This window comes from Solanum verrucosum, unplaced genomic scaffold, assembly GCF_900185275.1.
Source record: "Solanum verrucosum unplaced genomic scaffold, falcon-dt-bn FXZP01000235.1, whole genome shotgun sequence".
NCBI lineage: Eukaryota > Viridiplantae > Streptophyta > Magnoliopsida > Solanales > Solanaceae > Solanum > Solanum verrucosum.
The window spans coordinates 1,070,111-1,088,347 of NW_026019948.1; the positions used below are offsets into that span (position 1 = coordinate 1,070,111).

Below are 18,237 nucleotides of genomic sequence, written 5' to 3' on the forward strand. Positions count from 1 at the left end.
TTAGGATTTTACCTGTTCTTACAAGTTACAGCTAACTTTATGATATCCTGAACTCAGGTCTGGAGATTCTACTGCTAGGATTTGGACAATTGGAGATGGTACTTGTAATTCCCACATGCAAAATGGGCCTGTAGAAGTCATGGTATTAAAACATTTTAAAGGTCGAACAAATGAGAAGAGCAAGGATGTTACTACACTTGAGTGGAATGTAAGGTTTTTTTAGAGATTGTTACTGGCTGTCCTCCTTATTTTTCTTTTTTACTTTCTGTATCTATGACTTCTTTCTTGTGTAGGGCGAGGGACACCTACTTGCAACAGGTTCTTATGATGGGCAAGCAAGAATTTGGAACCGAGAGGGTAAGCAATTTTCTTTTAATGTTTTCTTGCTGTTGAACAATGGAGTATGGGAAAATGCAAAAGTAAAGTTGGTACTGACGATATTGAGTTTATGAGACACCATTGAATGGTAGGAGATGTAATCGCATGTTTTAATGGGTTTTTAAAATATTTTTGGGGGAGGATGTTGATTATTTTATTATTATAGCACCAAGAGAGGGCGCTGCTTACAGAATGTGCAAACAACAACAACTTCTACACCTCAGTCTCAAACAAGTTGGGTTCACCTATATGAATCCCCACTTCTGAGTTCTACAGTATACATGATAACTTCCATAGCTGAAACTGAGAAGCTCCAACCTTTCTGGAATTGCTAGCATTTCCCTGTGAAGGATCGGTCCTCTTGAAATCACTTTGCTACTGTAGTCAGCATCAGTAAATCACTTTGCTACTGTAGTCAGCATCAGTGCAATTCATCCCTCATTTTTCCTTTTCTTATTCAACTTCCCTTTTTAGAGGGAGAGTCCTCGTGTCCAGCTATCTAGAATGCCTGCAGTTTCCCCCCTGAAGAACTGAGATGGATCACGAATTTGATTCTAAAAGGCATGTGGCAGACCCAATTTATTATCCACCAATTTCCATAGAATTTTAAACATCTACCACCTTAAAAGGATGGTTGTATATATATATATATATATTAGCTGCAGAAGCTCCCTAACTTTTGCTACTCAGTGAAGGGTAGCCTCCTGCCCATTAGTTTTCAGCCTTGAGAGGTCTTAAACCACTTTCAAGACAAAAAAGATGATCAGTTTCAGGAGGTTTCTGCACGCTAACGGAAGTATAGTTGTAAAAGTATACTAGTTATAGACGAAAGTATAGTTGTAAAAGTATTCTAGCTATAGACGAAAGTATAGTTGTAAAAGTATACTAGCTATAGACGAAAGTATAGTTGTAAAAGTATACTAGCTATAGATGAAAGTATAGTTGTAAAAGTATACTAGCTATAGTATCTAACTTGGCCTCTGGATTTGCTTCAATGGCAAAGATAGTATAGCGCGAGATGTGTGCTAGGCACACTTCAGTGGTCAAATCCTATTGGTTGTGAAGTCTGATGTACAAGAGGAGAAACTAGATGGCGAACCTATTATCCACCAAATTTCAGAACTGATATCAGAAAATTTCATGGTTATAACAAAAAAGAATCTAACTTATGCTACTTGTTATTGGATGGTAGCTCCTCCTTCACATTAGTGTTTAACTGTGAGAGAGATGTGAATTTTTTAGACTAAAAAGAAGACTCTATCAGGAGGTTCCCAGAGACCAATTTATTTAAGGGTATGGTCTAATGGTCAATGAGGTGGAATGAAAACCATGGGAGATCAAGGTTTAAATCTCACTGGAGGCAAAAGATAGTAGGTGGTTTTTTCTGTTTGTCTAAGCCTGGTGAGTAATTGTGCTGGTGGGAGGTAGCAATTGTCCAACGGAATTATCGAGGTGCACATAAGCTAACCTGGACATCACCTTATTTTTACTAGGTCAATATGTCACTGGCTAATAGCAATGCTCTTGTCAATGCCAAGTCATTTGGGCAACTGCTGGTAAGCTCTTCATTGGCCTCTTTGAGGATTAATTTGATAGCCTCCTACAAGACCTAAAAGTGAAAGATATATGGGTATTATGGGGTTCCTCACTTTGATCAATTGGTCAAAGATTGGTAACAATAGATCTCCCTGTCTCAACATCTTTGAGCACCATGCATTCCCCTCTCCACCCCCAGAACACTCGAAGAAAATGAAGAAATAAAACAAGTTCCTGGTAGAACACTAACCAAAGAGAGTTTTTAATTATGACTGTGATATGTTTATTAAGTATATTTTACGCAGTGGTACTGGGAGCCGAAGGCCGTCTTGTGTAGCAAGTATAGCAGAGTGCTCAAGATAAATAATTTTTATGATCCTTACTGGTTTGCACAAAATGAGCTAATCCTCTCTTAAAGGATCCTGCAGGCAACGATTGCAACATCTAAGTTTTTGCCAGCCTGATAAAAAACACAGTTGTAGAAATGGCATCTTCTTAAGCAACCCAAGATTTCATTATATCACTTTAGTTTCCCCATTAACTCAGTTACTTCCCTTTTTCCACAATTGGAAAATGTTACCTTGTTATCAACTCTTCTTAGTCATGGTTTTGTCAATTTCAGAATAAGTTAACAGTTATCAAACTGGTTTCTTTTGTCCAAGCGTTTGAACTTCTGTTGAGGTCTTTCCTTGTTTATTGTGTGGAGCACCTGTCTTGTCTTATGGCACCAAATGTCTACTATTGATATTCATGATTGATCTTACGAGTCGCTTTATATCCAGGGGAACTGGTAAATACACTAATCAAACATAAAGGGCCAATCTTCTCTTTGAAGTGGAATAAGAAAGGTGATTATCTCCTTAGTGGTAGTGTAGACAAAACCGCAATTGTATGGGATGTAAAGTCAGGCGAATGGAAGCAGCAATTTGAATTTCATTCAGGTGCTTTTCCTTGTTCTTTTTTACTGTTGAACTTTTCCACTATGATACAGTTTGGTTTCTCTTTCTTGTCTAACCATTTATATATAATTGTATTCCAGCTCCAACTCTTGATGTTGATTGGCGAAACAACAATTCCTTTGCGACTTGCTCCACTGATAACATGATTTATGTTTGTAAAGTTGGAGAGAGTCGGCCTCTCAAAGCTTTCTCGGGACATCAGGTGGCGTTCCCTTATTCTTTTTTGATCGGAAAAGTTGTTCCATACTCCCTCCGTTCACTTTTACTTTTACTCATACATTTGGACTTGGCACACTTATTAAGAAAACAATAATTGACATGCCTATTTTATCACACTACCCCTATTAATTGATGTTCAGTATTAGGTCTTGAAAAATGATTTGGAGAATAAGTAATTAATGCTAAGGGTAAAACATGGAAAAAATAATTGTCTCTTTTTGGTATGTTAAAAGTGACAAGTAAAAGTGGAAATCTATTTTTGGAATAGTGGACAAGTAAAAGTGAACAGTGTGTGTATTTGGTTACTAGTGCCAATATATATTTTATTGGAGCTGGTGTGCTGTGCACCTTTGTGAGGGAAAACAGGAGGACGAGGAGCTCAAAAAAGATCAACTCTCTTGAGCTCTGTGCTCATCACGTCATACAATGCTCTCATAATGTTTCAGACAAAAGCCTAATTGTGAAAGTTATCCTAAAATATGTTTACCTCTATTGCCTTGGTTGAGTTACTTGATTATTAAGACACAGCCTGTATTTATTCTATCGCTGTATGCCTTGTTGCTCATGATGTTTTAACTTGTAGTTACACATATGGTGTAACAAGGGTGATAGGCTAAAGAAACTTATGACCCCTTACTCTGGCCATGTAAAAAAATGGTTGGGCTGCCAGAAGATTTCTCAAGCAAATGCATAATCATGCAACTGTGCACAAGAATATCTCCAACAATCATTTCCTTACCTTTTACTTGGAATTTCATCTTATGAGTTGTGGTTCTAATATTTTGTGTTCTAGAATACATTTGCGAGTTTAAGTCCTATTCAAATGCTAACTTTTAACATGCTAGATTGTAGGAATGCAATTTTCAAGCACTCTCTTTGTGAGTGTTGTTAAAAATTTCCATCTTGTTATTGCAGAGTGAAGTCAATGCAATTAAGTGGGACCCCTCAGGCTCCTTGTTGGCATCATGCTCTGATGACACCACAGCTAAGGTAATTGATAACGTACACTCTCATAAAATTAATAGCTGGAGAAGGTTCCTTCACACGTTTCAGAAAATTGCTGACTAGGGCATTCCTACTACCAGTCTGCACTAATTGCACTCATATACTTATCTAAATTCAGAATGCAGTTAACACAGATTAGCTGATACAAATGTGTGTACTTTTAGTTTTCTTCTGATAATTTTGCTCATATCATATTTTGTTTCTTTTAGTGATAAATTTGTTTTCTGATAATCAATATGCCCTCTCTTAACCTCATAGAAAAACCATGTCTCAATCCCATGCTTGTGGGGTCCACTATATCCATTGTGCTCTAGTTTGGACTTGTTTCGTTTCATGGTGCAATAATTTGTCCTTTTAGGACAAATTTGTTCTCTCAAGCTAGGGATTCTCTACCTCTCACACCAGTTCCTTGCTGTCGTACACCTTTAGCATTTCATGAAAAAAAGAAGTTATCATCACAAAACATAAATAAATAAAAATTGCATTTCGACCTGGATTCCTGAATGCTAAATTAATAATCCCCAAGCACATTCCAGATCTTCAGTTCCTTCTTTATATAAAATATTTTTTAGTAGAAGAAGAGATTGCATGGAAGGTGATTCACATTTTCACTTTAAGATAAGATTTCAAATTTATTGATCCTATGAATAACTGTTGATTGATGTTTTGTAAAATTGGTGGTGGATGACTCTTATCCCCTGTGCAGATATGGAGTGTGAAACAAGATACCTGCTTGCATGATTTCAGAGAGCATGCCAAGGTGCAGCATATAAGTTTATATATACATATACAAACTTCTCTTTTGTTTGATTCGTGTAATCGGATGACACACCAATTAATTAAGATGTTCAATTTTCTAGGAGATCTATACCATCAGATGGAGTCCATCTGGCCCTGGTACGAGCAACCCAAATCAAAAGTTGTTGCTGGCAAGGTAATTATGTTAACCCTTAGGGATTTCTCAGTTATCAAAACCCTATTGCCACAGATGATTCTTTGCATGAGCTACTGTTTCTACCATAATTGTCTGTCACTTGGAAACCTCACGGCTCTCCTTCCTATCATATCTCGTCCTATGATTGTATTATAATTAGTGGGTTAAGGGATGACCGTTCTCTATGTTGCGTAGTTTTTGTTTTCCTCCTTGTATTGAGTTATCCTTGCTAATCCGTGGCTGTTCTACTTTTACCACTTGAAGCTTGTTTTCTTCTCAGTGATTCATGGTGAAGATGGCAAGTTAACTATTCAAACTATTAAACCAATTAACCCCCTCTTATCCTTGAGATAGCCTTTCAAATTGAGTTCAATTCTACTCTTATTTTTCTACACCTTAAAAGGTAGTTATTTAGTATTGAAATGAAATGGGCTAGAACCCATTTGGATGAATGATTTAGATGGCCGAACTCGACTACTAGATTGGGACTGAAGCATACATGGTCGATTTACTCTTCTTTTTTTTCTCTCTTTTAAAGCATGGGGGAAGATAGCTTCCTATTAACTCCTCATTACACTTCTTCTATTTCATAGAGTGACAATATCTCCAGAAATATATGATGTGCACATTAAGAGACTCTATTATTGGCCCCTACTCTTGCCTTCTTAATGATGTCCCTGCAATTTTATTCAATATGTCCTTATTTAGCTATCTGCATGTAACATTGTCTATTAAATAGCTTAGGTTTGTCCGATTTTGCTTCATGTTCTACATCCCTTCACACTCTTGAGGAATAACCCGAATATCAGACAATGAGTACCTTATTTTGTGGTTTCTTCACTCTTATATTTCTTGTGCCTGTTTTTTCATTCAAACTTTTAATTTCTTGTGCAGTGCTTCTTTTGACTCCACAGTGAAGCTTTGGGATGTTGAAATTGGCCGTCTCGTCCACAGCTTGAATGGTCATAGGTAATGGATGTAATTTTCTTGTTGCTTATTACGTTTTCCATGAAAAATGCTGTGAGGTGATCACGCAATCTCATAGAAGAAGTCATTGTTATATTACTAGTGGGACAAAAATAAACTCCTAATGTGGTGATCACACAATCTCATAGAAGAAGTCATTGTTATATTACTAGTGGGACAAAAATAAACTCCAAATGTGGTGATTTTTTTCGTTTTGCTTGGTTGAACACTTGAACTAATGATTTCTTTTGGTTATTTTTATTACTGGTTTACTATTATTTACTTGTAGGAGAGTGCCTGAAGGATAGCATGGAAAAGCTAGACAGTTTCTCTTAAATATTTCTAGTATTCTTGTTATGTGACTGGATATCTGTTAGTACTCATTGGGGTCTCTTCGATTTTAAACCCAGGGATCCTGTTTACTCTGTCGCATTTAGCCCAAACAGTGAGTACTTGGCTACCGGATCATTGGATAGATGCTTGAATATATGGTCTGTGAAAGACGCGAAGATCATAAAAACGTACAGTGGAAATGGTGGAATCTTTGAAGTGTGCTGGAACAAGGAAGGCAGCAAGGTCGCAGCTTGTTTTGCAGACAATGTGGTGTGTGTCTTTGATGTTCGGATGTAGGGTTGCAGAACAAACATGAAAAAGATAGAGTTGAACAAACATGCACTTGTAACAAGCAACGCTTGATTGGTGGCAAAAGTGTGTTTGGTTGACGCATGTAGAATTGTAGAACAGTTGATATTCAACAAATCAGTATTTGTAGCGTGTTGTAGATATGCAGATAGGATCATGGTACTGAGTACTGACCTAGGTTTAGGTTTTGGTACAGCTGAAGCTGTAAATTACAGCCATTGTACTGTGTTGAAGTGAGGAAGCTGCTGCGGCAGTGACTCTTCTGTCGCAACTATATTTGTTGCCCAAAATGTTGATATCAAGTTACATTAATTGTATTTCTCGCCAGTTTCAGGTTGATGTTCTACTGCTAACACCGTCGGAGACTCGAGCGGGTTCGCCACCCTCTACTGCAAACCCAATAAGACTATGGGATAGGGATTGGGTTAGAACAGTATACAGGCAAAATAGTTTTCACCTATATGGATTTTCCCCCTTCCATTATGCCCTATCTTGCATGTCTTTTGTGACAACTTCCTTTAATGTAAATTTAGGTCTATCTCGTCTCTTTTTAAAACCTTTACTTACTATAGGTTCACAGCTACGGATTGGTGCATTTATAGGTTGATATAGAATGTCCAAACTATCTCAAGCGATCTTCTTGCATTTTATCCACTTCTCTTCGGGTAAATGTGATCATTTCTAATCCCTATACTTGAAAATATTAATTTTAAAAAATACTATACTTTATACTTATTTAGAAAAATACCTAATAGCTATGTAGGTTGAAGGTATATAACTTACATGATATATTTGTGTACTACTTGTATTCTACCATCTACCTTCAGGATATACAATTTACACGTTATATATACAATAGTATGATTCAACTATTTATATGTACCTTTCTCCATTGATGTCAATCAGCTCTGCTCATGATTTTATACCGTATGCTACTAAATATACAATTTACTGCAACAGGATAATATAACAATATATATAATCCTTCTAGGAGAGGGGTATCTAACAAACCTTTCTAATTATTTCATTTTAGTAACTAAGAGTTTGTATTAAGAAATTCATTGAATATGTACAAATTGTTAATATAGATCTTATTTAGAATCAGAATTTCGACCCCGTAAACTTTAAATTAACTAGATATTGGTGGATAAATAATCTTTTACCTACGTAGATATTTGTGTAAAAATAATCTTTATAAAAAAAACTCAAGGTACGTATCTTCTTTACATGTGGAATGAAAACAAGTCACAACATCCAAAATAAAGGATAACACAAGTAGGAAATAAAGGCTGTAAACGTCTCAAATTTCAAATTCAAAAGGGTACAAATTTGAAACATAAAGATACTCCCAAAAATAATTAAAAGTTGGATCTTTCACGAAGATCACGAGAATTCTGAAATTTCACTTATTACCTCTGTATCAAAATAAGGAGAAAAAAAACGGTTGGTCCATATTGACTAGCCACGCTCCTTAAAAATTTTTAATTAGAAATATATTTTACTAAATTAACTTTATTGATAATATTTTGGTACTATAAATTTGACTAATACTATATTTGGTCAGTTTACTCATTTTATATCATTATTTCATACTTTCTCTAGTTTAATAATAAGTGAATTGTTGGGTATGACATGCCCCTTAAGAAAATAATTATGATATAATTCAAAGACTATTTTTCACTATTACTTTTGATTATTCCCAAATTATTGTGCTAAAAATTGTAAAGTAGTTAAGATCTCATTGAATTAAAGAATAAGTTCCAACAATTCTCTTGAACTTTAATAATTCACTTATTTTGAATTATAAAAAAAGTCACAACAATTTACTTTATATAAACTAGAGGGAATACTGAGGTTAATATGAGAAAAATAATAGTACTCTCTTAATTTACTAAAATAGACAAGTAAAATGAAATAGAGGGAGTAGCTCCTTAATATAAAAATATAGTAGGAAACAATTACAACTATCCTTTGGTCTTCAATTCTTAAAGCTAACACTTTAATTAGAGATACTTTTCTTTTGATAAGAAACCACTTATTTTAAGACAAAAGAGTACTTATATCATCATTGGATACCCATATATTTTTCACTTTTCTATGAGAAAAAATAACAAACCAGAAAAGAGACTACAAGCTGCAAATGTATACAACCAAGTACTTCTGAAAATGAACCCAATGAATTCAACAAATGTATTCTTTAATTCTGAAGCTATTTGGGCTTTTTACATAGAATGATTTGAATCTCTATCAAATACTACCAAACATCATCTCTAGAATACTAGACTAGTAAATTGAACCAATAACTTCACAATCTATTCAATGGTTCTAAGCCAAAACATCTACCAATTTCTGACTGTGCTACAAAAAATTGTCAAACTTTTATCTTACTACCAACTAGTAAATTCTTGCATAGGACTGCAAAAATTACTAAAACAAAGTAATGTCCTCCACGCCCTTAAAGCACCGTTGGCCAGCCATCCAAGTTGAGCAAAACCAAGAACACAGTCCATTCGTTCTGGGAATCGTTGGTACTCTCTAAGCTATATGTCCTCCAAGCAGAAGCATAATTCATAACTGTCTTGTATCTTCAAAGAATGAAGCTGGTATTTCCATGAGGGAGGTCAACGTTGACACACATTTGAACTGTAACAAGTAAATGACAAGTCAAGTTAAATAGCTGAATAAATCAAGAATCTACAACAAAATAATCACACTGATCAACTTAGATTAATACCTTATGTTGCTTATATTTGTCCCTCACAGCAACCAAAGAACCACCACGTCTACTTAATTGCAAGTCATGTAGGATAAGAACACATTCTTTCAAGTCTGATGCTTTATATCCCGAATATCGTTGAAGAGCTGCACTCCATGGATGTGCATTTGGTTGTAGTGTAAACCTTGAAAGGAATATAACAGAAGCAGCCACCAAAGAAGGTAAGAATTTCACACAGCTATAATCCATTATGCTTAACTCTGATAGGTAATAGCCCAAGAACTCCAACTGCAAATTGGGGGTTTTATATTCTTCTTGAGCAATCCCAGTAAATCTTCTGAGAAATGTTTTCACAGTGGGATTCCCCATCTCAAATTGGAGCGAGTTTAGCACATCAGTTTCCATCTTCACAACCTCTTCCTTCGTATATGTATTGTCCGTAATGTAACAAAAATCTTCAACATGTGGTGGACTAATCTCCTCATACTTCCTGTATATCACCGGATCAGAATACACTCATTAGCAAAATCATATACATAGCCAAATTTCTCAGGGGATTCAATTCAATGTCAAGCTAAGATACTTACGCAGCAATAAGCATCGAGGAAACACCTAAAAGCTGAAGTTTTTGCCTGGTGATGACATTTGTGGATAAGAATCGGTCGAGGTAGGAAACAGTAAGGTATAATGTGTCTGAAAGTAGCTTGTATTCCTCTGAAACTTCCACCAGCCAATCAACCAATATTCCTCTCATGGCTGCACTCACATCCTTTTGAACTTTCTCTAAGTAATCAGGCAAAGGTCTCCTCTTTTCATCAATCTGAACACAAAAATCAACAGCTTTATCAAACCTCAAGCAGCTAACACCATTATTATAGACCTTAAACTCAGATCCAATAATTCATAACAGTAAGCACAATTGAATTTCCAGTATCCTAACTTTAATTTAAACAAATTCAATCACAAAATAAGTCAACAACAACATACCCAGCGTAATCACACAAGACATAAGAAACAAAAATCAAGTTCAACAAACAAATAACCATAGCAACAACTACAACATTTAAATCTCAAATTAGTCATCTTGGCTATGTAAATCCCCAGTATCTATTTCACTCCATTTGAACCAATTACATTCAAATACTGTACACTTTTTTAAATAAGTAAAATATTTAGGTGTTTGGGAGGAGATTACAAGATGGGGAATCGAATGTTCACTAAGAAGGTGAAAATTCAAGTACCCAACGAATTAAACTACTAAGATTCTCTAATTCAAATAGTATGTACAATGGAGCAAATTAAAAGAATAAACGAACCTCCATTTTACGAAGGTAATCATATATATCAGAAACATAAGTTGTACACATCTGAGGGTCATCAACATCATCATCAATAGCACTCACTTCCTTCTCATCAACAGTCTTACAAGTCACAACCCTTTTCACCTTCTTCTTAGATTTGAGTTTCTGAATTTTACTCTCCAAACCCTTAATCTGTTTCAAACCCACAATAGAAAAATTCTGAATCTCACCCAAAACAACCCTCTTCTTACTCGACCTTCGTTGTTCTTGTGGAGCCATACCCTCTGCTGCCCTTTTCTTTGCTAAACGCGTAACTCTACCACAATTTTCTGAATCCGCCATTAATGCACCTCTCCCTTTTCCTCGCTCTTTCTCTTTCAGTTACAAGAAAGAAACAAGAAAAAGAAGAGCAAAGAGTTGAGAGATTCAAGGAAAATGAGAGGTTTATAATATATATATATAGCGCCAGATGTTAGAGTTGAATTTTTTCGAAAATTTTAGAGTGAGCGGGCGGGCGCAGGCGTTTTTTTGAAGTTATTTTGGGAAAATGAGATTTGGAGGGTGATGACAAAAGTTAAAACAAAGAAGCAAAGTGTTCTTTTTTTGGTTAAATACAGAGTTTGTTTCAGCTTTTGGGGGCCAAACTGTTTTGAAATTCGAAGTTGGTAAAATTTGGCTAATTTTCATTTTTCCCTCCCTCCCACCCGCTCCCGACTTATATATATTCGCAGACTTGGTTTTGACTTCTTTTCATATTGAGTCACCTTTGTTAGGAAACGTTATATTTTTAATATGAATTTTTTTCGCGTGAAATTTAAATTTTGTTAAATTTCAATGTGAATATCGAATATATACATTTGTCGTATAATAAATGATGTAAATTTATCCATTTTATTATCAGATTAAGTTTAAAGAATCTTAAAAATGATTTGTGTCACGTGATTTTAATAAATTGCCTCACTTGTTTTAGCTTTCCTTATCTGACTTAACTAAATAAATTTCTTGTTTTATTCAGATTCGACTCAAACTCATTTTATGATCGAGTAAAAGAGGATTGAATTATTGTTTTTTAGATTGGGTTTAGAGAGGGTAAAAAATCAGATGAAATAATTTACCCACGTGACAGTTTTTAAATTAAAAAATTAATTTTGGGATTTTTTAAATTAGTAAATATATGTCTGTTACGCAAATGGTATATATGCATTATTTTTTAACGAAGATATATCTATTCTAAATTATAAAATTGAAATATTGATTTTCCTCTTTTCCCTTTAATCTTTAGTTGATAAAATAATGTGAGTTTGGTTCCTTCATAGTAGATGTTTTGATTACAATTATCTCTTTATAACAATTATTCTTCGTATTTAGTAGCCAAGCAAGGATTTTTATCAAAATAAATAAAAAAACGCAAAAATATTAAGAAAATTCAATATTTACTATATATCCATAAAAAATCAAGTAAAATTTTCAGTACGCAATATGATTTTTTTAACATAGACTATTTAGTCTAACAAAGAGTGTTTGGACTAACCCCCTTTGGTACCATAGCTTTACTAATGTCTGTAACACTATTTCACTATAAAGATAAAAATAATAATTGTAACACTAATTTTTCATATTATGCTAAATTGTATATTTTTTCTATAACACTTTTTTTGTCGCATTCAAATATAGTTTAGGTAAACCAACATTGTTATAAAAAGTTGTGACAGTATATAAAAAAATATATGTAATATTTGAACTGTTTTTACAACAATATTACATGTAATAATTTTGATAAATTTTTGAATATTCACAAGCAAATTATATTACATACATTAAATAATTTTGATAAATTTCTGAATATTCACGAGCAAAGAGACAAAAAAAATACATCTTTTAATTAATTAAAAATAAATATTGTATCGGAAAAGCTAGTTGTTCCATGCTCTCTTTGCTTTCACTTTTACTCGTTATATTTGGACTTACACTCATTAAGAAAACATAATTAACACGAGTATGTCACCACACTATCCCTATTAATTGATATTTAGTATTAGATCTTGAAAAATAATTTGAAGAATAAATAATTAATGTTAAGGGTAAAACATGGAAAAAAGTGATACGTTGAATAGCCACTGTGGGTTTCCCTTTGTCAAAAAAAAAAAAATAACAAGTAAAATTGGAAATGACCTAACGATTTGGGCATGCGATTTCCATGTTGATGGTCTCAAGTTCAAAACTCCTTATTACCGAAATCAAATAATTTACCTTTTAGATCAAGCTCATCGTATATTTCCAAGCACAATGCCTAACTTATACAACTGTCTTGTATATTCAAAGAATGAAATAGGTATTTCCACAGGAGAGGTCAACATTGACACGCATTTGAACTGTAACAAGTAAATGATAAGTCAAGTTAAATAGCTGAATTAATCAAGAATCTACAGAAAAATTACCAATGATAAACTTGGACTAATTATACCTTAATGCTGCTTATATTTGTCCCTCACAGCCACTAAAGAACCACCACCCCTACTTGATTGCAAGTCATAAGAATCTACCGCTTATATTTTTGTGATAAGGTTTAATTTCTTTTTAAAGATATTTTTTTTTTATATAAAGTAAGAAAATCATAACTTGTTAACCTTCAATTTCTTGTTTACTCAACTATTCCTTCAAGAATTTTGACCAAGAACCATAAAAGAAGAAGCAGATGATCTCCACTCCACTATCACTTGACTAAGAAATCGAAGAGACGTGGAAAGTTGAGAAGTGAAAAAGAAAAGAAAGATATTTGATACTAGATGATACTCACAAGTCACAAACCATGTGAGAAAATGGGTCAAATGGATCCGTTTACAAAGATTTTCAATACTTTTGTGGGATAATAGGACACCCACAAAGTTAATGTGTCTTTTTGAAAAATCAACGACAATTTCAGTGATGATTTTACATATTTTCTCTTAAAACAAATGAAACAGAAATATAACATAAATTATAAATTCTAAACAAAAAATTTAATACAATACTCTTATGTCAAATTTCAACATAACATACATAAATATGATTTAAAAGAAAAGGAAAACGTATGTCTATAACCTTACTCAATAATGAATTATACTTTAATTTAAATATTAGAATACTAACAAAATTATGTTAATGAAAAAAATAAACAAGGCATAAAAAATAGATAATACTAAAAATTGCATGAAATTACATGAAGTAATTGAGAATGAGAAGGAAATGAAATATAAATAATATAATATAAAAATATTTAGAAATATTTAGAATAATAAAAATAAAAAAGAATAAAAAATAAAAAATAAATTTAGACGAAAAAATAAAAATAGAAATAATAATAATAAAGTAACCAGCTTATAATTATATCATGTAATTACCGACAATTCACTGCCTCTCCCTGAAAATTGGATACCACTGCTAATTACCTTCTGATCAAATAATTACATGACCAACCAAACACGCCAGACAATGTAATTACACCTAATTACACCAAATTAAATTACCAGATTGACTTTTCAAATATGTCCTTAAAGATTTCAGAAGGAGAATGTCAAATATAATAGTAGAGTCCTTTTAGTCTTGTCTTTTCTTCTAACGCTCCTTTTAATCATATATTCAAAGGTAGTTATTACTTACTGCTTGTTTGGTACAAGAGATAAGAGATAAATAATTTCAAAATTCATTTTGGATAGTGTTATTTTTATTCCATATAGAGAATGTATAACAATCTCGAAATAACTAATTCCAAAATAATTTATTTCTAACCAAAATGTTTTCTTTCTTGAAAAAATAAAAATACTTGTTATAGAGAGTTAGCATGTGATCAAGTTTGAGAAAAGAAGATAGTGATGGTCCAAGTCTGTTATCAAAATATACTTATCAAGGAACGTGTTTTTTTTAGTAAAATTGAGATTCAAAGAAAGTAATTTTAGGTAATGATATTTTGTCTATGAATAAATTATTTGAGAAGTACTTATTATTTTGTTTGGCTTATCTCATGTATCATTTGCTATGTATTTGTGAGTCCTAAAAAAATTCGAGATCATTGTAATTTGGAAAATCTTCGGGAGCGTCCAAATTATTGAGATTTAAATACTTTATACATTATTTAATGGAAAACTAGTTAGTCAAAACAACTTTTTTTAAATAGAAGTTAACATTTTTTAGCGCTCATCATATGTTTACAAAGGGCTTAGATGTTGATAATCGTGTCTACTTCACCACGGCTATCATAATTATAGTTATCTTCATTGAAATCAAAATCTTTAGTTAAATTGCTATTAGAAATAAGGTCGATACAATAAAAATACCCATCTTATTTGCCGTAAGATTCATCTTTTTGTTTAGCATAGGAAAGGACCCATAATGATTCAATCCCGATGAGAGTGCACAATAGCCTGAAATCCTTTAGTCATCAATAAATTACAACAAATGGAGTTTTTTTTTCTTTCTAAATTGTAGAGTACATAAATAGATATAGCAATCAAATAAAAATCGACCTTCGGCATAAGCGATTTTGTACTGCTATAGGCTCTAGTTAGGACTTAGATATGAATACCCCCTTCGTTAGAATCCACCCTAAAGTTTCTTAGCAAACAGGGATCGTTCATTACAATAAAAATATTTATAGAGTTACCGATTATATGAACAATTCCTAATTTTGTGATACATTTGTCATTTTAGTTGAAAATTTGACAACTAATAGAGTTTTGATATTGACTTTTTGAAATTATGTTGTAATCTACCATTAGCACCATAGATTACTCTTAACACATCAACACCATACAATTATGCATAGAGTTAAACTAAAATTTTCATGTATCAGAAAGAACAAACTACTCTACTACTCAACAGATTTTGTTAGAATAAATTTCAAGCGTTTAAATTGATGTGATTTGAGTGATGAAGGATTTTCGTTCATTTGTTTTATTGTCTTGGAATTTCAATTTCATGAATTTGCATCGATATTTTGGTTTGATTTGTAATAAATAAATGAAAATTTTAAACGTGGCTAATTATACAGACTCGAAGTCAGCCCACGTAATTAATGGTTAATGTTAGTCGTGAGTGGTAATTATAGCAAACTATAGCTATGATGAATAATAAAGTAGTATAAATCTGCTTAACCGCGTAATTTTCCCTATATTATATTTGTATCATTAAAGCTGATAATTTCGCTTATCTGATACTAAATCTGAGTAAATCAATATCTCTCTCTCTCTCTCTCTCTCTCTCTATATATATATATATATATATATATTGTACTGGTATCATTAAGGTTTCTTGTTCAGAAATTAATCATTAGTTAATGATACTATAAGAGTATATGTATATATGATACTGATTTAATATCAGTTAAGCGAAATTAGTTGGGGGTATGTAGTGTTGTTATATATTGGGGTATGAATGTAAAAGGTATATGCTTATAATTATTTTGCTTTTATGGGGTATTTGCTTATTTCCCCTTAAATATAGTTTGCAAAGCCCATTTGGTGAATCTCGCTAGTTTAAGAACTAATTACTTAAATATATTATAGTTTTTAATATTATGAAACTTATAAGATTTTGGTGTGTCCAGATACATGTATCTCTAGATACATGAGATTAAAATTAGGTGTAATTTTTTCTAGATACATTGTATCCAGGTGGATTCACATATATATGAAATATAAAACTATTTTAATCACACTAGATACATACATATACATGTATTTAGTGTGATTCGCATGTATCTGAGATACATGAATATCACGCTCATCTGCCTCCCAATCTCACTTGCCTGCCTCCCAATCTCACTTGCCTGCCTTCCTATAATAGTGCATCAAGTAACAAAAATACATGTATCTAGGCGTATCTTCCTCAATATATGGTAGAAATCTCTTAATTAGTGATAAGATACATCATTGTTTGAAAATATAGACAAGAAGGAGTTGTTGGAATGATAAATATATCCCTCACTTCCAACCAACCCTGGGTTGTGAGTTCAAATACATCTCAGGCAAGCTTCAAGAAACACTCTATTTATTGACGAGTTTCACTTAATCGCCATTTTTGGAACTACTTACAACGTAAAATGCTAATAAACTTTCTTATATATATATATATATATATATACTAGTTCTGTACATATTCGTGTGGAGAGCATAATTCTTTTCATTAGGTGGTAGTCTCATACTTAGGAATGTTGCAGTACTTTTTGTTATCCTTCTCAAATGAAATCTTGAAGTTCATATCTTGTCTTTTATTAACCGTGTCCCATTTCCATGTTCAATTCATTAATTGTATGTTCGATCACATTCATCAATGAAAATTTCAACAAGGATGGTGCGTTTTAGTTCAAAATTCTCTCAACTACGTGTAGCACTTTCATCAACAAATTACTCCTGTGTTCATATAACACTTCTAAACTGACATTGTTAATGATTTAATACACAACTGTAGGAATGCTTAATGTTGCTAAAACTATTCCTAGTGTGGTTTAAAGATAAAAAAAAAATAGCTTACATAACAAATACTAACATATGTATTATAATAACATATTTGAACGTATATAATAACAAATTCTCTTTCCTTTAATTTGAAGGCTGTGTATAGCGAGATATAGCTTAATTATGTAATGAAATGAAATGAAGCAGCATTTTGGTTTCAGAAGCGTAAGTGTATTGTGCTTGCACATATAATAATATTGAAATGCATTAAATTTACTCTATGCGTTCACTTGTATCCACATTCCACGCGTAGTATACAATATATCTACTCTACACATATGTGCTATAAACTCCAACCTAACGTTATATTATGTACTATAAATTACAACTATAAAGATTAATTAGAGTGTAAACCTTCTTCAATTTACCTAATAGTTTCGCTCCTTAGAGAGTTAGAGTGTAAATTTTTCTGTGGTTAACATGACTGAGACCACTCTGCCACTCATGTTGTTAGTTTCATATTGGACTTGATACTGTAATAGATAGGGACGTAGGGTACTAATCTATAGAACCTTTGAAAACTGAACTTATTAACATTGCACACATGATCTGATAAAACTAAATATAAGACATAAAAATTGGAATTTTCAAAGATCCAAATATTTGTACTAAAACAAATATCCAATCTAAAATTCATAAATTTTAAAAATAAGATTCGAAATCCAGTATCCATAATCCAAAAACTCATATCAAATATCTAAAATATTCTATTTTAATTGGATTTTGGGATTTGCCTATCCCACCGGCCCACCCCTACTCTTAACATTTAAGAGACAATACGCTAAAAATTTAGGGGTTTGTGTCTAAGTGGAAGCTTTGAATAATTAATGCTCTATATTTGAATGTCGTTTAATCGAGGACACACATTAAATCGATCAACTAAAAATATAAAAATGCCGTTTAATCGAGGACACACATTAAGTCGATCAACTAAAAATAATTATATTCGATAGTTAAATATAAAAAATATTATATATTATTTAATATTCAAATATATTATATGTATATCATATATTAATAATATACCAAAAAATATATATTTCCAAACTATTATTTTAGTGAATGATTACTTATGTCAATTTTTCTAAAT

The 18,237-nt window shown here is 32.5% G+C and overlaps 2 protein-coding genes across 2 annotated transcripts in view; one reads left to right on the forward strand and one right to left on the reverse strand.

Annotated features, from left to right (window-relative positions):
- Positions 1–6,949, forward strand: part of LOC125811425 (WD40 repeat-containing protein HOS15-like) — a 286,140-nt gene extending 279,191 nt beyond the window's left edge. The window contains exons 7-15 of the mRNA XM_049490908.1: positions 58–208; positions 294–357; positions 2,697–2,855; positions 2,954–3,075; positions 4,008–4,082; positions 4,804–4,857; positions 4,958–5,031; positions 5,926–6,000; positions 6,408–6,949. Coding sequence (XP_049346865.1) covers positions 58–208; positions 294–357; positions 2,697–2,855; positions 2,954–3,075; positions 4,008–4,082; positions 4,804–4,857; positions 4,958–5,031; positions 5,926–6,000; positions 6,408–6,627 — 994 coding nt within the window. The 3' untranslated portion in view covers positions 6,628–6,949. The remainder of the gene's footprint in view (positions 1–57; positions 209–293; positions 358–2,696; positions 2,856–2,953; positions 3,076–4,007; positions 4,083–4,803; positions 4,858–4,957; positions 5,032–5,925; positions 6,001–6,407) is intronic.
- A 1,866-nt stretch (positions 6,950–8,815) lies between these two features.
- LOC125812775 (putative cyclin-A3-1) lies at positions 8,816–11,084 on the reverse strand. Its single transcript, XM_049492250.1, has 4 exons — positions 10,672–11,084; positions 9,943–10,175; positions 9,374–9,845; positions 8,816–9,282 (listed from the first exon to the last, which is right to left on the reverse strand). Exons 1-4 carry the CDS (start codon positions 10,996–10,998, stop codon positions 9,208–9,210), a joined length of 1,107 nt encoding a protein of 368 aa, XP_049348207.1. The 5' UTR covers positions 10,999–11,084; the 3' UTR covers positions 8,816–9,207.
- Positions 11,085–18,237: the final 7,153 nt, after the last annotated feature.